The sequence below is a fragment of the Xenopus laevis genome, chromosome 5S, assembly GCF_017654675.1.
Source record: "Xenopus laevis strain J_2021 chromosome 5S, Xenopus_laevis_v10.1, whole genome shotgun sequence".
Lineage (NCBI taxonomy): Eukaryota > Metazoa > Chordata > Amphibia > Anura > Pipidae > Xenopus > Xenopus laevis.
In genome coordinates this window covers 7,421,607-7,447,362 of record NC_054380.1, presented here as the reverse complement: position 1 = coordinate 7,447,362, position 25,756 = coordinate 7,421,607, and the positions used below count along the sequence as shown (strand labels likewise).

Sequence of the window (25,756 nt, the reverse complement as noted above, 5' to 3'; positions counted from 1 at the left end):
GGATAGAGTATGACAAGATGGAAACAGTAGGCCAATCGAGCGTGTAGAGAGCAAGCAGGCAAATAAGGCAATCTTCCAACCAGGCAAATTAAATCAAGTATTAACTTGTACACATATTTGTGGCTGGCCTATGAAGAAGTGTTCATAACATGAAACATGTAAGGCTACCTCTATGTGTACATAAATAAAGTTCTCACTTTTTTTCACCTGGTGGGAAAATTACCTTATATGAATGCCTACTCTAAACAAGCGCAGTTTGATCCACTGCCCTTACTGAAGGCTCAGGATGGTTTGCCTCTTCTGTTACATGTTGATTCATTTATTGACCGTTATTGTTTCTGCACAGTAGGACAATATGAGCCAGAAGGAGATGCTGGAGACAGTAGGACAATATGGCGACAATGTGAGATGCTGGAGACAGTAGGACAACATAGAGAAAGTAGCACAAATGAAGACAGTAGTACAAGCTGGAGACAAGAGGAGATGCTGGAGACAGAAGAACAAGATGATGACAATAAGACCAGTAAGGGAGATTAAGACAAGATCCATGATGCTGTGACAGCTGAGACAACCCTACTCTTTGTGAGGCCTCAGTTTTACCCCAGTGCCCCTATAAACAGAGGTTAATAAGAAAATCCTGTCGATATTCTATTTAATGAGGTTATTGCTGAGTTGCAGAGCCACGTCCCTAGCACATTAAACAATGCAATTTCCCAGAGTTATTTTACTCGCTGCTTTATGAAGGACCTGGGTTTATTATCCCCTAAGAATGGCAAACCATATGAAGTAAGTCTCTGTTTCATCTCCTGAGTCAGTTGCACATTTATTCCCTGTGATGATGAAATAAAGAGGGTCCGACTGAATCCACGTATCGGATATACAAGCGTCGCCTCTTTTTCCTTCTGTAATTAAATATTGCCAGAGCCTTAACCATTTCTGTGCCTACACAAACCAATTAATTCACAGTCCCACAAAGCTTAACCTGTATCCTAGAAACATATAATCCATGGCACGGTAGGGGTTAAGCCAGTCAGTGACCTGAGTCCTTAAGATCTTGCTGAACTACAAATCCCAGAATCCCCTGTCTGCTTTCAGTTTAATAAACCTGAGTGAAAAGCTGAGAATGGAAACATCAGACAAGAGAAGATATTCATTCAGTTTCACTTGCACGAAATACAATTGATCGCCGTCACAGTCACTTTGGAGAGTAGCTGTCACCCCTCTCTCCTTTAGGAATCCTCTAAATTGAAATTCCGGGCAATTACCTCCTCCTTGCAACACAGTACGTCCCAAGAATATTAATATCTTCTGTCAATGCCCCACTAAATGAGTGCCAATCTGTCAGTTACTCCCAACGCACAGCTGGGAAAAAGCTCATGAGGGCAACAATACACCCCAAGATAACATACCTGTGAACTCCCCTATTTTGGCTCCCAAAAATGTTTAACTTCCAGCAAAATGTTTTATTTCCCCCACCCTCTTTCCTTGGTTTGACATCTCTATGATAATACTGGCCCATGGGCCCCTTTGCTTGGGTCACTTATATAATGGGGTTATTTACTTCTACCTGAGTCTCTGATGACAATGACAATCGTAATCTCGATTAAGGATCCGCACACACGATATTTATATGCAGTATGTTCAAATTTATTCCAAAAATACCACTGTATCAATGTTTCGGGGGGATTTACCCACCTTTCATCAGTATACAATCACCAGTGCAGAAACCAACCTTATAGGTATGACTCCACCTCTTCCCCCACAATCCAACATTTCACATGTGTAAGCAATTCATTTAAATTAAGTGGAAACAATGAAAAAAACATTTCTGTAGAAAAATTAGAGTATTAAAAAGGACATATTGAATAAGATTGTAAAAAATCTAAACATAGTCCTTTCTTCTAGATATCAGGTCCCATAGTCCATGTAATAGTCCGGTTTCCATACATATTACCCATTTCACCACATATATCCACTTCATGTTCCCCAATATTAATCATAGTATAATATCAATAAATCACATAAAGTGGAAAAAAACATTGTTCTCTACCTTTAACGGGCATGTAAAGTCAAAAAAATATAATCCCATTTTTACTCTCTTTAATGAAAAAGAAAACTATCTCCAATATACTTTAATTAAAAAATGTGTACTGTTTTTATAAGAAACCTGTCTGTATGCAGTAAAATTCTCCCTTCATTTACTGCTGTGGATAGGAATTGTCAGACGGTCCCTAACTGCTCTGCAGGGAAACAATCATACTTATGAACAGCAGGGGGAGCCCCCGCCTTACTTCCCAGCCATGCAGAACTCAAGCACCTTTGTTTATGATGATCCCTAAGCAGCCCAGACCACACTGAGCATGTGCACAGTCTTGGTCTTGCAAAGATGTTTAACAAAGTTACAAGATGGTAACCCCCTGTAGCCAACTTTGAAAGCATAAATTATTTGTTTGATTAGGCTTGTGGTGCAGTAAGTTCATGTTTATATTTAGTATACAAAATACAGCATTTCTAGCCTTATTCTGTTTTAGACTTTACATCCCCTTTAAGTTGCCACTGACACCACTACTCATTTAATATACCCCATGATATTTCTTATCTGTGGGAAAAAAGGGAGGGATACAAATAGGGGGCAACAATCAAACACAATTCACAATTATTTACAAAAAGCAAGCCAAGCTAAAATTCTCATGGAGGCCCTTTGGAAACAGCACTTTTAATTGCCAAATCCAATATGCCTCACGCCATAACAAAGTGTTCCGCTAACAGGGTCTCTTTTTCATACTTTTCTTTATTGCGATCAGTCCCAGAATTATCCCCTTTAACCTCAGGTTTAAAATTTGTTATGACACTTTTGTGTTCATTTAATCTCACCTTAAAGGCCCTGGATGTTTGGCCTACATACCCCAGACCACAGGGGCATTTCAGTAAGTAGATCACTCCCTCTGTGTCACATGTAGCAAAATGTTTACATTTTATGTCAAAACATTGAGTAGGGTGTTTACAAATGTCCCCTTTGATGACACTGCTGCAATGACTACAATTGTAACAGAGATAAGTACCTTTTTTATTGTATATCATTTTCTGGACAGGTTTTGCCCTGTAGTCCGTTCTAATAATTCCCTCAGCTATTGTATTACCCCTCCTGTAGCTAAAGAGAGGTTGTTCCACAAATAATTTTCCATAAATGTTGTCCTTCTGTAGGATGGACCAATGTTGTAGAGCGTTTTTTTTAAAGAAAATCTGAATGGGGCCAAAAGACTAAATTTTGTTTTTCCGTATCTTTACTCTTATCCTTCACTTTCAGAAGCTCACTCCTATCGGTATGGGCCACCTCCTCCATTTCTCTTGTAATGAACTACAACCTTTAATACTTTAATAAATAACCCCCTAAGTGAGAGCGAGCAAGAGTAACACAAGCTAGAGAAAATAGTGAGGAGGTACTAGAATATTTTTAGATGATTGAGGAGAGACTATAGAAGTTGTGGACATGGCAAATAAATGGTAGAAATTACAAATGGTAGAGAAGAGTAAAGATGAACTAGAGGATTTAGATATGAGTTTAATTGATTGAATGTAAAGAGACTAGAAGGGAAGAAGTAAGTCAAAAGAATATTTAGGACCCTTGCAAGACCTTCAGAAGGAGCAATAGTATTTGAACTATTTAGAAAATAAAATACATGTATGTGATTTGTTATCCGGAAACCCGTTATCCAGAAAGCTCCAAAGGGCCATCTGCCATAGACTCCATTTTATCCATATAATCCAAAATGTAAAAAATGATTACCCTCTTTTTTGTAATAAGAAAACAGTACCTTGTACTTGATCCAAACTAAGATATAATTAATACTTATTGAAAGAAAAATAATACTATTGGGTTTATTTAATGATTACATGATTTTCTCGTAGACTTAAGAGACAAATTACGGAAAGATCCGTTATCCGGAAAACCTGAGCATTCTGGATATCAGTTCCCATACTTGTACATGTTTACCTAAAGGATGATGATAATATGGAAGAGGAAGCTGGAAGACAGAGATGGAGGAACAAGGAATTATGATACAGGTATATGAGGGGTAATATAGTGTATGTGAGGAAGAGGGAGTTAGACGGCAGAAGCAACAATTAAACTGCCTTAGGTGCTCAACAACTGCAAATTTGCTCTTAGCCAGTACAGATAGATATCAAACTATGCCCAGGTAGGTATTCTCCTGTACTAAGCACAATTCAGCAAGAACAGTCCCCTAAGTTTGCTCATAGTCTGTACAGAGAGATCCCATAAAACTATGGCAGCATAGGTATTCCCTGTTCTAAGCACAATTCAGCAGGAACAGTCCCCTAAGTTTGCTCATAGTCTGTACAGAGAGATCCCATAAAACTATGGCAGCATAGGTATTTCCTGTACTAAGCACAATTCAGCAGGAACAGTCCCCTAAGTTTGCTCATAGTCTGTACAGAGAGATCCCATAAAACTATGACAGCATAGGTATTCCCTGTACTAAGCACAATTCAGCAGAAACAGCCCCCTAAGTTTGCTCATAGTCTGTACAGAGAGATCCCATAAAACTATGGCAGTATAGGTATTCCCTATACTAAGCACAATTCAGCAGGAACAGCCTCCTCCTCCCCTTGTCTCTATGCCTATATATCAGGCCATTATTTTTGCCATAACTAAGTGTATCCATGTGCCTGTGCATTACCTGCGGATGAGTTGCAGTAGGGATGCCAGGCAAGAGATATCTCTTTATCCGTTAGTGCTGATTGAATCCTATGTTCCTGCCTTTGTGGAGGGACAGGGAAGGTGCCTCTATTTCTTGTGTGAGGAGCCATTTACTGATCATTGTACTGAGAGAAGCTTCTAATCACCTCTGCGTCCCCCCCAGATGCGAAAAGTAAAGTAGTTTCCCCTCCCCCCTGCAGAGCTCTATAATCAGTTGCCTTTCCTGGGGGGGGAAGATGAATGGGGATGCGCGACATGAGTGGTTTAAAGTGAGGCTTTTGAAGCAAACTCAGAAATATTTGTTGCAAGGTTTCCAACTAATAATGAGATTTGAATCTTGCAGATGGGAAACAGCGAAGGAATAACAACCTGCTTGTGTTTAGTGATATGTATTTTTTTGTGCACCAATCCTAGAAAACCCAACCTTGGCCATAAAGTGTATTTAGTACCAGTGACTTATTATGGGATGAGAAATAAAACCAAATGAACCTTTTACTGACTTTTTACTAAATTCCCTTCTGCCCTATATTAGTCCAAAATCAGTTCCATGAAAAGAACTTATCTCCTTATGTAATTGCCCATTTCTCCATAGCCTTTATTCAATGTGCCTGATGTTCTCATGCGACTGACTCTGGCCTATTCTCTTCTCCAATACTCTAGTATATGGCACAGCACTATCCATGGTACAACATTGTGATTTATTGCAGATCAAAGCTGTTTGTAGCAAATAAAGAGGTAATAAAGTATAAAGGTGTAACCCTTTCGACGCCTCTTTGTCGGTGTTACACTCCACGTGTGCCGCTTACCTGATGACACGGGACACACCTGAGCCACTCCGCAGTGGTATTGGGAGAGACTGGATTCCTGGGCCTCCACCTCCATGTGGTTCTCTATGCCAGGCTTTTCTCTTTTGCCAGTCTCTGTGACTTCCTCTTCCTGCCAGCCACTCACTAGCTGCTGTGTCACTTCCTGTTACACTGAGATCCCTGAACAGCTGGTTGCTAGGTAACGGCTTACAGCACACAGACACTGGCTCTATGTCTGAGCCCTGCTTACAAGGGATAAGTACAAGGGTTTTGCACTAATTCCCTACACAGGTATGGGACCTGTTATGCAGAATGCTCGGGACCTGGGGCTTTCCGTATAACAGATCTTTCTATAATCTGGATCTTCATACCTTAAGGGGGTTATTTAATAAAGTCTGGTTTTCTCTGGTCGGACTTTTGAAGGGGAAAAGCACCATTTTATTGTGGAAAAAAACCTAAACATTTTCGAGATTTATTAAACCTCCATGGTGTTAAAAGTCTGAATAAAAAAGTACTCCAACTCAAGCTTGCTGAGTTCATGTAGAAGTCAATGGCAGATGTCCCGTTGATCTGCCCCTGATCTGCACTGGGTTTCATTCAATAATCTAAAGATTTTGTGGTTTCCAGGCATCAAATCGGAAAAAGTCAGAAGTTTCTGGCGCCAGATCCGAAAAAGTCAGCGTTTTCGTCAACAAACCCGAAAAAAATTTTGATTTTATCAAGTTTTTTTCCCACACAAGTCTGTCTGCATTGCTATTGTCTTCTCCAACCCATATCATTCTCCAACCTCCTATCACTTTTAATTCTACTCTCTTATTGGGCTTTTTTCATAATTTATCAATTAATTTCATAATTAATAAGATCAAAAAGAGGCCCATTTACAATTTTTTTCCCATGAATTTGAAAACAGATCCGCACACAATCAGTTGAAGGCAGTTGGGGAAGATGCCCCTTTTATTTTGCCACCGGCAATTCTAATTCTGAACTACTAGTGGAATAATAAAAAGGGGCATCTTCCCCGACTGCATTCAATTGAGTGTGTGCGGATCTGTTTTCAAATTATCGCTATCTGCAGGTTTGAAACCACGCTTTACACAAATACGCAGCTTATTTTAAATATGGCGTCCAAATCATCATCATTAAAAACGCAACATAAAAACGCCACGTCTGGCCTTGCCCTTACTAGTTTAGTACCCTGCCAACTCTTGTTTAGCCTGTTACCCAATAGGAAGATAAACAAATGTCACCAACTGTCCTTTAGTTCAATTTCAGAATGAAACCCATATCCGCTTCCCTACCAGCCATTCTCCAGCATAAACATCTCAGAGAAGAAACAAAAGAGAGAAGTCTGAATCTGTATACTTTACATTTTATTAAAAAAAAAATATATTACAATTTTGCATATAAAAAATATATATATTATATATAAAAATATAATATTACAATTTTATATTTAGAATTTTAAAATAATTAAGAAATTCTAAAACGTTTCTCCTTTTCTTCTTTGCAGAGCTCCTTTCTGTTAATAAATGAATGTTCTCAGCATAAGGATTGTAAAACATGTCTCCTCTTCACGTGTCTCTTTGGAAGCTTTGGCGGATAAAGTTTAGGAAGAGTCGGCTGAATTTCTTCCTCTCTTTTCCGTAACTAGTTTCATTTTTCCTGGTTTTATTTGGAGAGTGACAGAAACTCTTTCTCACATTAAAGCCGAAACGTTTCTTTTTGGACTTTGATTCTTGGTGCTCATATGGGAAGAAATAAGTACAGTCGCTAGGCCCACTCATTGTGCTTTCTCTTATATGTTCTACTTCCTCATCCTCATTTTCTTCATCACTTGGTTCTTCCTCATCCTCATTTTCTTCATCACTTGTTTCTTCCTCATTTTCGTCATCACTTTGGTGGTTTATAATGAGACTTGGTTCTTCCTCATCCTCATTTTCGTCATCACTTTGGTGGTTTATAATGAGACTTGGTTCTTCCTCATCCTCATTTTCGTCATCACTTTGGTGGTTTATAATGAGACTTGGTTCTTCCTCATCCTCATTTTCTTCATCACTTTGGTGGTTTATAATGAGATTTGGTTCCGCTTTGCTCTCTGTCTCAGCAGAGACAGCTTCTTTCTTCTTTTTCGAGCTCTTTTTGTGGTACCAATAGAGACACAAAAGGTCCAGCAGAATGACTAAATTTTTGGGTGACAATAAGCCCTATGTGAAAGAAGAGAGAGAAACTCATCACAAAGAGCATTATTTCCCTAATAATGTTCACTTTATAGTATTAATATATTATATTGTTTGATTACAGAGTAAAATACAGATAAGCAGCATGGCTTAGATAATGAATTGTTTTCTATTAATCATCTATTTCCCTGGGCAGTCTCTAAATATCATCTATTGCAGCTTACCATAAGTTCTTCCTTGATACCAGATTTATTGTTAGTAGGAGTCATGAGGAGCTGGAGATATGGTACAACGCTCTGGAAATCCTACAACAGACACATATCAGTTAGTCAGACAGTTGGACACTAAATCAGTGATGGCAGTAAAATCAGTCAGTCAGGCATCATGGGGTTTCATGAAAACAATTAGGTCAGACATAGGGGTCAGTTATACTTCAGTCTGATTGCTGGGCATAAGGAAAGTAATTGGTCAAACCAGCGTCAGACCTGGGGGCCCAAACACCATCCCCCGGGCCCCCTAGCCACAAAGCCCAACCGCCACAACCCCCTCCCCCACGACCCCTTTCTCCTGCGTGTCAGTGATGACCGGGGTCTGGGAGGGAGGTAAGGAGAGCAGGTTCAGGGAGTGGGTCTGGGCCAGCGGGGGCCAAAATAGCCGGGGCCCGTCAGGTTTTTTCCTGGTGTCCCGCTGGCCCAGTTGGACCCTGGGTCAAACAATTAATCCCATCCTAATCATTTTATCTCAGTACAAGATATTGTTGGTTAATGATTTCATCTTACCCAAATGGTGACATTGCTCAGATCTAGATCTGGTCTCTTGAGCTCTCTCTCTATGGGAGGAATGGGACACAGCAAGCCCTGCAATAGGAGATCATCAGTTACTCACTCAGTAAAACACAAGATAACATATTATTATATCCCATAACAATCTGCCCCATATAGTGTCAATTGCACCATGTTAACTTTCTATTCTCGTCAATGTATAGAACTAACACAGAAATAAACATTTGAGTTAAAGTCAAATACCAACTTACATCACATTTTATATCTTCTGGGATCAGTAGAGCAATGGGCTTGAGTTTCTCCTGTACAAACAGGGCATTGCTGGTCTCTACATAACTGTCACTTTCAACTGTCACAGGGCAAACTGGACTGTATACAGCGTAGTCTTTAACTTCTATATGAAAATATTCCTTGTAATCTTGTTTGATATAGTTTTCCTGTAAGAGAAAAGTGCATGGATCAGATGTCTGGGACAGAGTGATGTACATTGCATAAAAACCGCTCAGCAAACCCATAGGACACTGGTACATTAACATATAACACTAATAACAGGAACCTACAATGGCTCAGATACAATTCCCTTATATGAACCCATTAACATGAATAGAACTAAATATAATAACAGGAAACCATTACGGCTCCGATCCAAAGCCCATATTTATCTCCCCAGTACAAATAAATATAATTTACTCTTAAAATTCCAGTAAAAATCAGCAGGGTGATGATTAGTGATTTCATGGTCGCATGCAGTCACTAATCTGACAATCCCAGCTATGAGTAGGGTTTATATAAACTTTTGTCAGGGGCACCATTGTGATGTCATCACTCACACCCATGGCAACCATTGTGATGTCATCGCCATTGTGATGTCATCACTCACACCCATGGCAACTATTGACAACAATATTGTCATAAGACATTGAATGCCACAAGCCAAGATAGATTTTATGGGGGGTGCTTAGAAAGAGATAAATTGTGCATAGCTGCCCAAATAAGGGGAACTGTAATATAAAGTGTAGGGGAAATATGGAACAACTGTTAATGGGCATTAGAAAGCCCCTAATATATATATTTCATAAGATGAAGTTGTTAGTTATTTTTTATCTGTGTCATGTTATCATTACCTATTTTGCATTACTTTGTGATACTGTACATCAGTCAAGTTAGATCCAAATAAACTCCTGTATCGATATGGGATTCATATTTGAGGGATTAGACTGATGTACCCAGAAATTAAATCTTTAAATCTATCAATAATCAAATAAGACACTAAAAAAAACCACAAGAACACATTCTAAGAAACAATAACAGGTTAAAAGTTAGAAAACTAGAACTTACGTTTAAAAATCCACTGAATATCAGCAGGGTGATAACTAGTGACTTCATGGTCGCATGCAGTCACTAATCTGACAGTCCCAGCTGTGAGCAGCTCTTATATCAGCTTGTGTCAGCAGCACCATTATGATGTCATAATAACCATGGTCATGTGACATCAGATCTGTGGGGGGAGGGGCTTGTGCTTAGAGATACAGTAAGTATACACTCAGTATAAGGAAAATGAAAATCATTGTATAATAAATTATCCAGAATGTTTGGGACCTGGGGTTTTCCGGATAAGGGATCTTCCGTAATTTGGATTTTCTAGTCTTCAAGACACATCAATTAAAGCCAATAGGTTTCACTTCTAATAATGATTGATTATATCTTATTTGGGATCAAGTACAAGTTACTGTTGTATTATTACAGAGAAAAAGGAAATCATTTTTAAAAATCTGTATTAATTGGATAAAATGGAGCCTATTGGAGACAGCCCTTCCATAATTCTGAGCTTTGTGGATAATGGGTTTCCGGATAACAGATCCGATATCTGTATTTTAGTTGCAAACTCAGCTCTTTGATATGCAGCACACATTATATCATACAAATAAATATACATTTAATAAGACAGAACATTAGAGAAAGCCATATTGGCTACATACAATGTGTGTCCATTTATCCCAGTAAAAACAAACAGAAATGACCCATTATTGTGTTTTCTTAATTGGTATCTTTCTTGAAACTATCCAATGCATCCACTATAAAGTCAATATTTTAACTGTAATAATAATGAGATCACATCAGGGTGAACATTGAAAGAGTTCAGCCCCTAGCAAATAATATCAGCCATAGAATATAAGTAAGTGGATATGTCTAATATAGGGAAATGTACAAGGCCACTCGCTAAGATTTGGGGAGATTTAGTCGCCTCTTCTTTGGGCTATTGATCTTCCGAAAAAGCCTTCCCGCCGGCTAGAATCTTATTTGCCAGCGGGATGGCACGAGGAAACTTTGGAAAATGAAGTGCCATCCCGCCGGCGGGCAGGATTTTGGGGGAGATTAGTCGCCCGAAGAAGAGGCGATGTCCCCGAATCTTAGTGTGTGCCCTTACCCTAAAGGGGCAAAGCTAATAATATAGGTTGCAGTATAATGGCTTACAGCTGATAGCATGGAGCGTAACGTATTTATTTATATGTCCCCCTATATAATTCCTAATATAGTTAATGATACACATCCAGCCCTCTAGGATTTGCTCTTTGTGTGTCCTACTCATCTTCTTTATGTGAGTACTGGAAACCAGTTTTAATGGAGGCTGATGTGTGTGAGTATGCTAGAGTGAGTGAGCATGAACGAGTGATGTTTGTGCAAGCCTGTTCTGATGTATGAGTGAGTGCTTGTGTTTATATTTGTGCTTGTGACTCGGGACTGACTGTAAGTTAGTGTGAGTGTCACTATAAATAGGTGTGACTTTAAGGGGCAGATTTATCAAAGGTTGAAGTGAATTTTGAATTTTTTTTTTAATTTTGAGCTATTTTTTGTTTACTTCAACTAGGGAATATTCCAATTTCGATTCGAATTTGAAAAAAATGTGAATATTAAAATTTATCATGTACTGTCTCTTTAAAAATTCAACTTCGACCATTCGCCATCTTAAACCTGCCGAATTGCTGTTTTAGCCTATGGGGGACCTCCTAGAACTTATTTGGAGTGACTTCAAAGTTTTTTTTTTGGTAAAAACTTCAAATAGAATTTGATCGAATGCGTTATTCCTTCGATTCGTATGGTTCGAACACTTAAAGTTTCAACGTCAACATTATTTTAAACAGAGGTTCCCACTTCAGAAAAGTCTGCTTTGTACAGGTAATAAATCAGCTCACAGCTCGTTCAGGTGCATTCAGCCCAGACACTGCTCCTGTGTTCAATCAGCAGCATCTGGTTAACTCAAAAACAAAAGCCGCTTACTAGTGATGGGCGAATCTGTGCAGTTTCGGTTTGCCGAAAAATTTGCGAATTTACAGCAAAATTTGCGAAATGGTGACAATTTTTTGAAACACATTGTTCAATGGGCATCAAAATAATTTTTACGCACGTCAATTTTGACGCGAGCATCAACTTTTCTATGTGCGACTATTTGGTCTAAATACATTAAAGTCTATCTGCGGCAAATAATTTGGACTGACGCGGTGGATTTGTCGTCTGCGAATTGTCGCCACAGTTTTGCAAATCAATTCACTTGCTGTGAAACGCGGAAATTCGCTGCAAATTTCTATCTGGAGAATTTATTCACCCACCACTACCTCTTACCCATAGAATCCTTTGACCCAGGTGCAGGTGCAGGAGTCCGTAGCTTAAGGTGGATCCCTCTAGTAAGTCATCTTATTTGGTAATTGTAGCCAGGAGTAAAACCTCCTAGAACCTATTTGGAGTCAATTGGTGCACTTTGAAAAATAAAAGTTTTTTTGGGAAAAACGTTGAATCGAATTCGATCGTATGTGCTACTCCTTCGATTTCGAATTTGGCTGAATATGGACCTATTTGATCGAAAACTGACATATTTGACCCAAAAAAAACTTTGACTTCAAATTTCAAAGTTTTTTTCAATTTGAAGTTCGACCCTTGATAAATCTGCCCCTATGATCTTTTTATGGATGTTCTAATAAACGTTTAAAGTTTTACTCCTGGCTGCAGTCCTTTGACCTCCTGTGTGTGATACCAAATAAGATAACTTAGGACCAGACTAGATGTGGCGTTTTTACTTTGCGTTTTTAAAAAAAGCTCTGACTGGCGTAAATACACATGCAATACCACTGAAACTAATGGAAACCGCACTATGGCAATTCTCACAGGGCGCTTGCAAGCTGACATTTGCCACTGGACGCCAGTATTGGCATTTTTTAGCAGAAACGCCAATACATCAAGTAACTACCAAATCAATAGACTCTATGGGATCTGCATGTGAAGGAATTCTGCCGCACACTTGTACTTCACTTTAACTGCAATGGTGGTGCTGGTCATCTGTAGACCCGGCTGGGTCCCCTAGCAACAGCAATAATTCAAAAACAGATCCGCACACACTCAGTTGAATGCAGTCGGGGAAGATGCCCCTTTTATTTTGCCACCAGTAATTCTAATTCTAATTCTGAATTACTGGTGGAATAATAAAAAGGGGCATCTTCCCCAACTGCATTCAATTGAGTGTGTGCGGATCTGTTTTCAAATTATCACTATCTGCAAGTTTGACGCAACTTTACGTAAATATGCTGCTTATTTTAAATATGGTGTCCAAATTATCGGCAGATATATGTTTTACAGCCTTTGACGTAATTAGGTTGACGACCATTCCTGCTCCTTTTTGCATGTAAATAGTTTTTCTATTTTCTATTTTCCAGACAGCAGAATTATTGGGAACGAGAACAATGAGAAATGCATGTTGGGAAAAGAAACCTATGTGCTGAAAAACACATGAAAAATGCGTGTGGTTTCAGTGGCGTATTTATACCCGACTGAGCTTTTTTAAAAACGCAACGTAAAAACGCCACGTCTGGCCTTGTCCTTACTAGTTTAGTACCCTGCCAACCCTTGTTTAGCCTGTTACCCAATAGGAAGATAAACAAATGTCACCAACTGTCCTTTAGTTCAATTTCAGAATGAAACCCATATCCGCTTCCCTACCAGCCATTCTCCAGCATTAACATCTCAGAGAAGAAACAAAAGAGACAAGTCTGAATCTGTATACTTAACATTTTATTAAAAATATATATATTACAATTTTGCATATAAAAAATATATATATTATATATAAAAATATATTATTATAATATTATATTTAGAATTTTAAAATAATTAAGAAATTCTAAAACGTTTGCCCTTCTGTTTAGGGCTCCATTCTCCTTTTCATCTTTGCAGAGCTCCTTTCTGTTAATAAATGAATGTTCTCAGCATAAGGATTGTAAAACATGTCTCCTCTTCACGTGTCTCTTTGGAAGCTTTGGCGGATAAAGTTTAGGAAGAGTCGGCTGAATTTCTTCCTCTCTTTTCCGTAACTAGTTTCATTTTTCCTGGTTTTATTTGGAGAGGGACAGAAACTCTTTCTCACATTAAAGCCGAAACGTTTCTTTTTGGACTTTGATTCTTGGTGCTCATATGGGAAGAAATAAGTACAGTCGCTAGGCCCACTCATTGTGCTTTCTCTTATATGTTCTACTTCCTCATCCTCATTTTCTTCATCACTTGGTTCTTCCTCATCCTCATTTTCTTCATCACTTGGTTCTTCCTCATCCTCATTTTCTTCATCACTTGGTTCTTCCTCGTTTTCGTCATCACTTTCGTGGTTTATAATGAGACTTGGTTCTTCCTCATACTCATTTTCTTCATCACTTTCGTGGTTTATAATGAGACTTGGTTCTTTCTCATTCTCATTTTCTTCATCACTTTGGTGGTTTATAATGAGACTTGGTTCTTCCTCATTCTCATTTTCTTCATCACTTTGGTGGTTTATAATGAGACTTGTTTCCGCTTTGCTCTCTGTCTCAGCAGAGACAGCTTCTTTCTTCTTTTTCGAGCTCTTTTTGTGGTACCAATAGAGACACAAAAGGTCCAGCAGAATGACTAAATTTTTTGGTGACAATAAGCCCTATGTGAAAGAAGAGAAAGAAACTCATCACAAAGAGCATTATTTCCCTAATAATGTTCACTTTATAGTATTAATATATTATATTGTTTGATTACAGAGTAAAATACAGATAAGCAGCATGGCTTAGATAATGAATTGTTTTCTATTTATCATGTATTTCCCTGGGCAGTCTCTAAATATCATCTATTGCAGCTTACCATAAGTTCTTCCTTGATACCAGATTTATTGTTAGTAGGAGTCATGAGGAGCTGGAGATATGGTACAACGCTCTGGAAATCCTACAACAGACACATATCAGTTAGTCAGACAGTTGGACACTAAATCAGTGATGGCAGTAAAATCAGTCAGTCAGGCATCATGGGGTTTCATGAACACAATTAGGTCAGACATAGGGGTCAGTTATACTTCAGTCTGATTGCTGGGCATAAGGAAAGTAATTGGTCAAACCAGCGTCAGACCTGGGGGCCCAAACACCATCCCCCGGGCCCCCTAGCCACAAAGCCCAACCGCCACAACCCCCTCCCCCACGACCCCTTTCTCCTGCATGTCAGTGATGACCGGGGTCTGGGAGGGAGGTAAGGAGAGCAGGTACAGGGAGTGGGTCTGGGCCAGCGGGGGCCAAAATAGCCGGGGCCCGTCAGGTTTTTTCCTGGTGTCCCGCTGGCCCAGTTGGACCCTGGGTCAAACAATTAAACCCATCCTAATAATTTTATCTCAGTACAAGATATTGTTGGTTAATGATTTCATCTTACCCAAATGGTGACATTGCTCAGATCTAGATCTGGTCTCTTGAGCTCTCTCTCTATGGGAGGAATGGGACACAGCAAGCCCTGCAATAGGAGATCATCAGTTACTCACTCAGTAAAACACAAGATAACATATTATTATATCCCATAACAATCTGCCCCATATAGTGTCAATTGCACCATGTTAACTTTCTATTCTCGTCAATGTATAGAACTAACACAGAAATAAACATTTGAGTTAAAGTCAAATACCAACTTACATCACATTTTATATCTTCTGGGATCAGTAGAGCAATGGGCTTGAGTTTCTCCTGTACAAACAGGGCATTGCTGGTCTCTACATAACTGTCACTTTCAACTGTCACAGGGCAAACTGGACTGTATACATTGTAGTCTTTAACTTCTATATGAAAATATTCCTTGTAATCTTGTTTGATATAGTTTTCCTGTAAGAGAAAAGTGCATGGATCAGATGTCTGGGACAGAGTGATGTACATTGCATAAAAACCGCTCAGCAAACCCATAGGACACTGGTACATTAACATATAACACTAATAACAGGAACCTACAATGGCTCAGATACAATTCCCTTATATGAACCCATTAACATGAATAGAACTAAATAACAGGAAACCATTACGGCTCCGATCCAAAGCCCATATATATCTCCCCAGTACCAATAAATATAATTTACTCTTAAAATTCCAGTAAAAATCAGCAGGGTGATGATTAGTGATTTCATGGTCGCATGCAGTCACTAATCTGACAATCCCAGCTGTGAGTAGGGTTTATATAAGCTTTTGTCAGGGGCACCATTGTGATGTCATCACTCACAACCATGGCAACCATTGTGATGTCATCGCCATTGTGATGTCATCACTCACACCCATGGCAACTATTGACAACAATATTGTCATATGACATTGAATGCCACAGGCCAAGTTAGGTGCTTAGAAAGAGATAAATTGTGCATAGCTGCCCAAATAAGGGGAACTGTAATATAAAGTGTAGGGGAAATATGGAACAACTGTTAATGGGCATTAGAAAGCCCCCAATATATATATTTAATAAGATGAAGTTATTTATTTTTTATCTGTGTCATGTTATCATTACCTATTTTGCATTACTTTGTGTTACTGTACATCAGTCAAGTTAGATCCAAATAAACTCCTGTATCGATATGGGATTCATATTTGAGGGATTAGACTGATGTACCCAGAAAGTAAATCTTTAAATCTATCAATAATCAAATAAGATGCTAAAAAAATACAATAACACATTATAAGAAACAATAAAGTGAAGGTGAAGGTGAAAGTTAAAAAAAATAGAACTTACGTTTAAAAATCCACTGAATATCAGCAGGGTGATAACTAGTGACTTCATGGTCGCATGCAGTCACTAATCTGACAGTCCCAGCTGTGAGCAGCTCTTATATCAGCTTGTGTCAGCAGCACCATTATGATGTCATAATAACCATGGTCATGTGACATCAGATCTGTGGGGGGAGGGGCTTGTGCTTAGAGATACAGTAAGTATACACTCAGTATAAGGAAAATGAAAATCATTGTATAATAAATTATCCAGAATGCTCGGGACCTGAGGTTTTCCGGATAAGGGATCTTTCCGTAATTTGGATTTTCTAGTTTACTAGACACATTAATTAAACCCAATAGGTTTCACTTCTAATAATGATTGATTAATGATTATATCTTAGTTGGGATCAAGTACAAGTTACTGTTGTATTATTACAGAGAAAAAGGAAATTATTTTTAAAAATCTGGATTAATTGGATTAAATGGAGCCTATTGGAGATAGCCATTCTATAATTCTGAGCTTTGTGGATAATGGGTTTCTGGATAACAGATCTGATATCTGTATTTTAGTTGCAAAATCAGTTCTTTGATATGCAGCACACATTATATTATACAAATAAATATACATTTAATAAGACAGAATATTAGAGAAAGCCATATTGGCTACATACAATGTGTGTCCATTTATCCCAGTAAAAACAAGCAAAAATTACCCCTTATTGTGTTTTCTTAATTGGTATCTTTCTTGAACCTATCCAATGCATCCACTATAAAGTCAATATTTTAACTGTAATAATAATGAGATCACATCAGGGTGAAAATTGAAGGAGGAGTTCAGCCCCTGGCAAATAATATCAGCCATAGAATATAAGTAAGTGGATATGTCTAATATAGGGAAACGTATAAGGGCACACAAGATTTTTATTCTAGCCGGCGGGAATGCTTTTCGGGGCGATTAGTCACTGGTAGAAGAGGTGATTCGTTGCCTGGCGACGTAAACTCCCTGAATCTTAGTGTGTGCCCTTACCCTAAAGGGGCAAAGCTAATAATATAGGTTGCAGTATAATGGCTTACAGCTTTCTGGCAATAAACAGCAGTCCTGTTTTGCTTTATGGCAGGGATTCTCCCTTCAGTTTTGCCTGCATCCCTTACAGACCAACCAGCTCCTGTGGCAGTGCCTTAGCATTAGCGATGTGCAGATTGGGCTTATCCCGACCCGCACCTGCCAACTACCCGCCCTCCCACCACCCTTGTCCACCCGAGTCTGACTTCTGGGATCCATTTATAGACCCGCCCCGCTGATGACTTCACAAAAAGGCAGGCGAGAGGCGCACGTCTATAAAAGTTCAACCCAGAAGCCACTGGCGCGATCCAGAAAGGGGGTGCGTGGTCTGCCCGAACCCACCCGACCCACGAATCCTGCGGGTATCGGGATGGCTCGCACATCACTACTAAGCATCCTCTGCTTGTGACATCATTCCATTGGCTGAGAGGCAGGACTAGAGCATGAAGCTTGCTGGGAACCCTAGGATACATCTGGAGGCCCAAGCTACAGAATGGACCATTAAAAATATCCCCTGCTGCAACTCCCATCCAGAGATAGAGAGAGACTGTCTTTGAATGGATTCTTCATCTGTGAACCCCAATGTGCATGCCCCTGTGATCACCCTACTGAGTGACCCACCAAAGGGAGGATAGTAGCAAAGATACAAGTGTGTGGCCCCTGTGTGAGGGCGGGTTGTGTGTGTGCCGTCTATTTAGGTGAAACAACCTTTTCCAAGGAGAGGTACTTGGGGGCATAAGAAGAGCAGTGGCGCAGTCACAAGAGGGCCCGGACTGTGGGGTCTGCTTCCTCTATAGCTAATTAAAAAAACTTACCTGTGGCAAGGAAGGGGGACACAAGTCGGGTGGGAGTGGATAGAGTCGGGTTGGGAGTGGGCAGGGCGGAGGCATGATGGGACGTGGGTAGGAGGATGGGGATCGAGTACACCAGACCCCTCTGAAGATATTTTTGCAGGGGGGCCCGGCACATTAGTTACGCCACTGAAGAAGAGCTTTCTGAATATTGCATGGATCCAAACTGTACCCCTATTTATCCCATCTGGAGTAAACCTGTGGAACTGTTATATTCAAAGTCAGAGTGTATTCCTGCTAGTGAGTCAGACAGTCCCCTACCTGTCCCCATTGCAGCAGTGATTGCATGTATTAGATGCCTAGAGAGACCTCCCTAAGGTCCCAGTATCCCAGTCTTTCCCAAAGTGCCGTGGAGGGTTTCAGCTTTGTTGGATCGGCAGCAGGTTAAAGGTCCAGGTCTAAGGGTATGTGCCAAGAAATGGTAACACACACACACGAGCATTAGTCTCTAGTGGCTGGAGGTAAACACACCACTGATGTGACACATGATAAGATCAGTGCATTTGTGAGGCAACATATTTCAGTGTGGGTAATACATCAATAAGTCTATAGAAGAGGGGCAGATAATACAGGAGGGTGTCCCTTTAAATGCACCCCTGTACAGAAACTGTTGCTGAATATTATATAGCAGAAAAACAAATATAAATACTGTATACTCTCTCTCTCTAAATGTATATATATATATTTATATATATGTTTATGTCCCACAGTGCCCAACTCAAACTGAAGCAAAGGTGCACAATAATTGTGTTGAATATTTATACGAGCAGGATCCCCATGCAGGACCGTAAATGTCAGATAAAATGCTTCTATTTGTGGAATAAATAATCACATTATTATTATGTTTTATTATGAACAAAACCTTATGATATGCCATAGCCTTGTAAAGAGAATAGGACCGCCTATCAGCCCTGTGCCATTGGAGCTTACAATCTAATTCTCAGGAAATGCTAGAAAAGGTCAAGCCTCTGGACGTTCTCCGGAACCATGCACAGTGTTTCTCAGAGTGAGACTGCATTGGGCATGATTTCATAATAGGGAAGGTTATTAAATTAATTTCTTCTGTGTGAATTGGATTTTCCAAGGGACAGAGATTTGTGGGTGATGATGGGGCAGTTGCCAGTGACTGACACTTGGGGTGGATAGTTAGGGGTGTTTTCTGAGGGAGAGGTATATGCTGGGGCAAGTATACGAATAGCCCAATATCACCGGTTATAAGCAGTGATAGAGAGGACAGAATATTCCATAATTTCGTAGGTTATCTATGATCTTGTGTCCCTGCCCCCATCTGAGGAAAGGTAACTGACTGGGTGCAGATATCTCCCATAAGTTATGGTGCAACAGAAAATGGGAACCCAGCTCTAATGCTCTACTATACACCTCCTCCCAAACTGAAGGATCAGCTGCTATGATATAATCCCCCTGTACCCCACAACCTGCCAACTGCTGCCCTCCTGGCACTACACTTGTTCTTCTCTAGGCTTCTCATCCCCCAGATTCTCATCCTTTCTCCTTTATCCTCCTCCTCTCCTCCCTCCCTGCACTACCTGCTTCTCCCCTTAACTTCCAGCCTCTCTCCCTCTCCCTGTGCCTTGGCTCACTGCTCACAGACTGACATCACTTGTGTTATTCCTACGCTCTCCCCGTGCCTCTCCGTCCCAGGGATTTCTCTTCTTCCTCGTCTCCTGCTGATTAACTGCCACCTATCCTTTCCAGGGTAACTATCATCCCTCCTTCTAGCTGCCGCTTTTCCTGCTTGCCAACTGCCCCATCCTTCCCTTCCTCTGGTTTTTGACCACCCCTCAACCTATGTATCTTTTCTCTTTTTGAATGATAATTCTCTTTTTCTGTTCACTGTCCCAGATTTTTTCCATTCCAGCCTTTCCTTACTCATCTCAATCCCTCTCATCCCTGTTTTACTAACCCAAACCTCCCCTATTAGACTTATATTAGTGATCTATTCTCATCTCAGTTTTACCCAAGATATCACTCTCATCCCAAACTCAGCATCTACCCTCTCATCCTTGGGTTACTAACCCAAAATATTCTCTCTTTCATGTCATTCCAGTGTTTCCCAGCACACCCCAACCCATCTCATCCTTAATCCAACATCTCTCCTCTCATATCAAACCTGCCTGAGAGATTGTTTCTCAGATATCCTTCTCATCACAAATTTACCCAACATCTCTTATCCCGTATTTACTAACCTATGCTATCCCTTCTCTTTCAGGTCATTCCACTTGTAGCCAACTCATCCCAAACATTCTCACCCCTGTCTTTTACTAACCTACGTCCCCATCTCATATCGAACCTACCCAGGAGATCCATTTACTGTACATACCAGTGATATCCAAAACCTAATCAAAATCTCCACTTGCATCCTTATCATACTAACTTCAGATCTCTTCTCAAGATATACATTCTATACTACAAATCAACATCTCCCACCTCACCCTCATCTCAGTCTTACTAACCCAACAACTGCCCTCTCACCCCAAACTGATCCAAATGTCTCTGATCTAACTAAGATATCTCTTCTCATCCTTTATTTTCTTGCCTACATCTCACCTATTCATCCAAAGCATCACTCCTCAAGCATTCCAAAGATCTGCCCTAGCACCCTAATCTTACAAACCAATATCTCCCTCATCATTCTAGTTATACTCATGTTATCAACACTTATCCCCTATCTTAATTTACATCAAAAATATCCCCTCTTGTGTCAGTTTTGCCTGGGATATCCCTCCTTATCCCAGTGTTTCACACCAGTCATAACAGGATATGTCTTCTCATCCCAGTCTTGCTCATGATGTTCCGTCTCACCCCAATCATACTTACCCAAACGCACTCTACTTATTCCAGTCTAACCAAGCAAAGTTCTTCTGAATGACCTCTGATCTTACTAACCAAAGATCTCCCCTCTCAGCCCCAATCTAACCAGCCCCCCCTCACTTCTGGATCTTCTCTGCTGCCTTCCAGTGGAATAATCCCAGATGATCCCTCCCCGCTCTCTCCTCACTTTATTCCTACTTTTGGAGATGGTAAAATCAGGTGCCAAGAAGCAGGTAAGAAACCTTTTGATATGCCGCTGGTTTGGTTACAATGTTTGTTGACAATGGTTTTGTCAGGAGTCAGAACAATTCCTGAGATGAAGTGTGAACTATTCTAGAGAAGTTGTGAATGTTCATGTCCATTGGTGAAATTATCAGTGACCTTGTGTAACTTTGCCACAAAATGTGATCCAGCATCGTATCATTTGATTCATTTTGGCCCCCACTTGTCTCTAACCCCCATGTAAAGTTCTGCTTTATTCCTGGATTATCACTGGTTAATTCATGGCCAAAAACTTGTTTTCTTCCCTCTTACTGGAAACACCACAATCGCTTCTTCACGTACAATGTGGGGGCTAAACCTGGGGCCCTCTAGCTGTTTCGGATCTTTGACGTCCAGCAATTCTGTTTCTGGGAGTTGTAGTGTAACATCAGTATAAAGGTTGCAGGTTGAGCACTTTTGTCATAAACCATACAGACACCCAACTTGTCCTCCCCAGCTGTTGTTAAACTACAACTCCCAGAATCCTCCGAGAGCTGAAGGTTGGATATTTCTTGCACAAATAAATCCATAGTATTCTAATGCCCATAAAGTCATGTAAGAGGCCGATCATTAATTTCTTCATTTGCAGCAGGATTTAACCCACACATTCCAGAGTTCTATTTAGAACTGATTCAGCCTCTCGTATAATACGGACTTTTGTGGGCATTTATTACTGATTCTTGCTGTGTTTGGTTGTCAATACTATTCCTGCTTTATTGTGAGGTTTTTAAGGGTGAATAGAAAAAAATAGTATGGTTAATGGTGAATTAGGCTCTTTTGCAAATTAAAGATGAAAAGGTGCCACCAATGCTTTTTAATTGTTTTTAATATATCAGTTTTTGGTAGGTTGTACAATTCTAAACATTTTCTTCCTGCCCAGAATCTGAGCCTAAATGTATATGATTTAATGTGCTCTGCTGCTTATTTCAAGGAGTGAGTTTCAGTGTATTGTGTGTCTGGCAGTGAAGGGGTTAATAGGGGTGGATGTGGCAGGAGGCACAGGGGCTTGTGTACAGGAGTGGGGGGCTCTGCATCCCTCTCGTTGGTTTCTCCAGCATAACACTTGTCCAAGCCAAGGGATACTGTCATGGGAACATTTTTTTAAAAATGAATCAGTTAATATTGCTGCTCCAGCAGAATTCTGCACTGAAATCCATCTATCAAAAGAGCAAACAGATTTTTTTATATTTAATTTTGAAATCTGACATGGGGCTAGACATTTTGTCAGTTTCCCAGCTGCCCCCAGTCATGTGACTTGTGCTCTGATAAACTTCACTTTAGAACTGCTGTACTGCAAGTTGGAGTGATATCACCCCCCTCCCTTTCCCCCCCAGCAGCATAACAACAGAACAATGGGAAGGTAACCAGATAGCAGCTCCCTAACACAAGATAACAGCTGCCTGGTAGATCTAAGAACAACACTCAATAGTAAAATCCAGGTCCCACTGAGACACATTCAGTTACATTGAGTAAGAGAAACAACAGCCTGCCAGAAAGCAGTTCCATCCTAAAGTGCTGGCTCTTTCTGAAATCACATGACCAGGCAAAATGACCTGAGATGCACCTACACACCAATATTACAACTAAATACACATAAATGACATTTTATATTGTAGAGTGAATTATTTGCAGTGTAAACAGTGTCATTTAGAAATAAAAACATCATAAAAATTATGACAGAATCTCTTTAAGGGACCCTTCATACTCCCTGTACATTACTAGCACTGCTCTGCTTCCCCATGTACAGCCAAGTACTGTGGGAATCAAAGGGAAAGAGTAAAGTCTCTGCTCCTTCCCATTCACTATCCAGTCTGCTCTGTGCTGTGCTGATCCCACTCACTGCAGGGGCTTCTGGGGGCTTGTGTGTGTGATTCATGTGTTCCACTTGGCTCGTCACACACACACTACTATGCACTGGAGTTTTAGCTAGAAATCAAAGTAGCAATATTCAAAGGGTACAACTAAAACCCTGACCTCAGAGGATGCTGGGAATTGCAGTTCCAGCACAGCTGGAGGGCCAACACTGTTGATTAAAAAAAGTGCTATAAAGGGAAAGTTCACATTGAAATTGTTCACAATTACATTATGTATCAGTTTATTTGTTAACAGACAGACAGATACATATTGATGAAATATAAATACTGGGGGCAGACTGCATTAACTGGAGTTTTATTGAAGGATTTAAACATGAACATTGATCACTCAAGCACCTTCTTTTCTATCGTGTCTGTTTCATTGTTCCACGCTGCTGTTTGTATGAAAACAAACCACCGCAATCAGTAGCAACACTTCTTGTTAGTAAGGGCAGAGACACACATGGAGATTCGGGGAGATTCAGTCGCCCGGCAATATATCGCTTCTTCTTCAGGTACTCACCTCCCTGCAATGCCTTCCCGCCAGCTAGAATCGAAATCGACGGCGGGATAGCACTCAGAGCGCTTCATTTTCCACGTGAGGCAACTCCGGAAAACGAAGCGCTCCGAGTGCCGTCCCGCAGGCAATTTAGATTCTAGCTGGCGGGAAGGCATTGCGGGAAGGTTAGTCGCCCGAAGAAGAGCCGATTTATTGCTGGTCGACTGAATCTCCCCGAATCTCCACGTGTGTCTCTGCCCTTAGGTGCCCCTACTTGCCTGGGGAATTAACATGAATACGCACAGTTACATTAATTGTAGGGATAATGCTCATTTATTCCAGGGATATATTTTTTCCTGATCCTCATGCAGCAGAACAATTGCACGTATTTGCTGCACAGACCAGTAATTAATTAGCCGACCTGTTAAACATGAATGGAAATGTGCGTGGCCAATCAATGGAACGGCAGCCCCAGCATGTGGGTATTGATGTAGGTTATTAGGGACCGCGGATAATTCACGGCATTGAACAGTTTGAGGCTGAAATTGGAAAGCAGAGGTCAGCAGAACATGCACAGAGCTCTGTACCTGGGTAAGTACTGGATTCACTTACTCTTCCTGACCATGGGAAAGAGAGCAGCTCAGGAATAGGATGTACAGAGATTCAGAGCTCTGATACAGGGGTAATTATAATCCCCTGCCAGAAAAATGTTGCATGTTGGGTAAAAAACTATGGGAATGTGCATTATGAACTGTTAGGAGCAGTTGCAGAACACTGACTATGTAGAACAATATGAAGGCTGCAGGACAAGATGGAGACAGTAGTTGAAGATGGGACTATAAATGATAGAGCCAGTAGAAGACAGACTCTTTAGGGAGAAGATGGAGATAGGGCGAGATGGAAACAGTAGGAGAAGACAGACTCAGTAGGACAAGATGGAGACAGTAGGAGAAGATGGAGACAGTAGAACAAGATGGATATAGTAAAAGAAGACAGATTCTTTAGGGACAAGATGGAGATAGGGCAAGATGGAAACAGAAGGAGAAGACAGACTCAGTAGGACAAGATGGAGACAGTAGGGGAAGATGGAGACAGTAGAACAAGATGGATATAGTAAAAGAAGACAGATTCTTTAAGGTCAATATGGAGATCGGGCGAGATGGAAACAGTAGGAGAAGACAGACTCAGTAGGACAAGATGGAGACAGTAGGGGAAGTTGAAGACAGTAGAAAAAGATTGAGATAGTAGAAGAAGATGCACTCTGTAGGACAATATGGAGATAGAAAGAAAAGATGAAAACATTAGGACAAGATGGAGACATATCTGTTGAACAAGATAAAGATAGGATAAGATAGAGACAGCATGACAAGATGGAAACAGCAGGACAAAGTGGGAATAGAAGAAGAAGACAAACTCTGTAGGACCAGATGTAGACAATAAAAGAAGATGGACTCTTTAGGACAAGACAAAGACAGCAGGAACAGTAAGGAACAGTAAGGAACAGCTGAGCAAACAGGGGCCAGAAATGCAAGATGACAAGGGTAGCAGTCTCATTATTGTGTTAGAACAGCCAGTGTTATTACTACTAATGGCAGGCAGCCCAAGAAGTAAGACTGACATCACTGAGTGACATCACTGTGACTCACTACATTAAAGAGATGAAAACTATAGAGAACATTAATGTAACTTTGTGTCTCTGGGGAAAGTCTTTGCCACTTTGTTAATTGTAACTGCACTCCTCATTTTTCATCAGAAGATGGTGGTGTTGCACACCTGCGCTTTTACACTACTGTGACTATAAAGCTTATTATTAACAGCCGGTGTCCCATCACTTCTCAAACTAAAAGCAGAGCAGAGGGATAGAGCTCGCCGGTTATATACTTTGGGAAGTATTTTTTGTTCA

General features: G+C 40.3%; 3 protein-coding genes across 4 annotated transcripts in view; 1 reads left to right on the top strand and 2 right to left on the bottom strand.

The window, feature by feature from the left end:
* Positions 1 to 7,025: 7,025 nt before the first annotated feature.
* Positions 7,026 to 9,446, bottom strand: LOC108706346. Its single transcript, XM_041564205.1, has 4 exons — positions 8,737 to 9,446; positions 8,483 to 8,560; positions 7,928 to 8,008; positions 7,026 to 7,730 (listed from the first exon to the last, which is right to left on the bottom strand). Exons 1-4 carry the CDS (start codon positions 9,019 to 9,021, stop codon positions 7,098 to 7,100), a joined length of 1,077 nt encoding a protein of 358 aa, XP_041420139.1. The 5' UTR covers positions 9,022 to 9,446; the 3' UTR covers positions 7,026 to 7,097.
* Positions 9,447 to 13,688: 4,242 nt separating this feature from the next.
* LOC108717658 (nucleoplasmin-like protein ANO39) lies at positions 13,689 to 16,771 on the bottom strand. Its single transcript, XM_041564206.1, has 5 exons — positions 16,517 to 16,771; positions 15,442 to 15,627; positions 15,188 to 15,265; positions 14,633 to 14,713; positions 13,689 to 14,435 (listed from the first exon to the last, which is right to left on the bottom strand). The coding sequence occupies exons 1-5, from the start codon at positions 16,562 to 16,564 to the stop codon at positions 13,770 to 13,772; spliced, it is 1,059 nt and encodes a 352-aa protein (XP_041420140.1). The 5' UTR covers positions 16,565 to 16,771; the 3' UTR covers positions 13,689 to 13,769.
* A 3,079-nt stretch (positions 16,772 to 19,850) lies between these two features.
* The window catches only part of glp1r.S (glucagon like peptide 1 receptor S homeolog), a 127,713-nt gene continuing 121,807 nt past the window's right edge, over positions 19,851 to 25,756 (top strand). The window contains exons 1-2 of one of the 2 annotated variants that reach the window (XM_041564203.1): positions 19,851 to 20,125; positions 21,335 to 21,473. In XM_041564203.1, the coding sequence (XP_041420137.1) occupies positions 21,402 to 21,473 (72 nt within the window). In that variant the 5' untranslated portion in view covers positions 19,851 to 20,125; positions 21,335 to 21,401. Of the gene's footprint in view, positions 20,126 to 21,221; positions 21,474 to 25,756 lie in introns of those variants that run through there. The other variant, XM_041564204.1, reaches the window with a different exon arrangement.

Bases quoted from the DNA above. Each gene is read 5' to 3' on its own strand.
- LOC108717658 (XM_041564206.1), bottom strand. From the start codon at position 16,564: ATGAAGTCACTAGTTATCACCCTGCTGATATTCAGTGGATTTTTAAAC. The intron at 15,628-16,516 runs GTAAGTTCTATT...TTTCTCTTACAG, and splicing joins TATTCAGTGGATTTTTAAAC to GAAAACTATATCAAACAAGA. The intron at 15,266-15,441 runs GTAAGTTGGTAT...CTCCTATTGCAG, and splicing joins CAGAAGATATAAAATGTGAT to GGCTTGCTGTGTCCCATTCC.
- LOC108706346 (XM_041564205.1), bottom strand. From the start codon at position 9,021: ATGTTAATGTACCAGTGTCCTATGGGTTTGCTGAGCGGTTTTTATGCA. The intron at 8,561-8,736 runs GTAAGTTGGTAT...CTCCTATTGCAG, and splicing joins CAGAAGATATAAAATGTGAT to GGCTTGCTGTGTCCCATTCC. The intron at 8,009-8,482 runs GTAAGATGAAAT...TGTCTGTTGTAG, and splicing joins TGAGCAATGTCACCATTTGG to GATTTCCAGAGCGTTGTACC.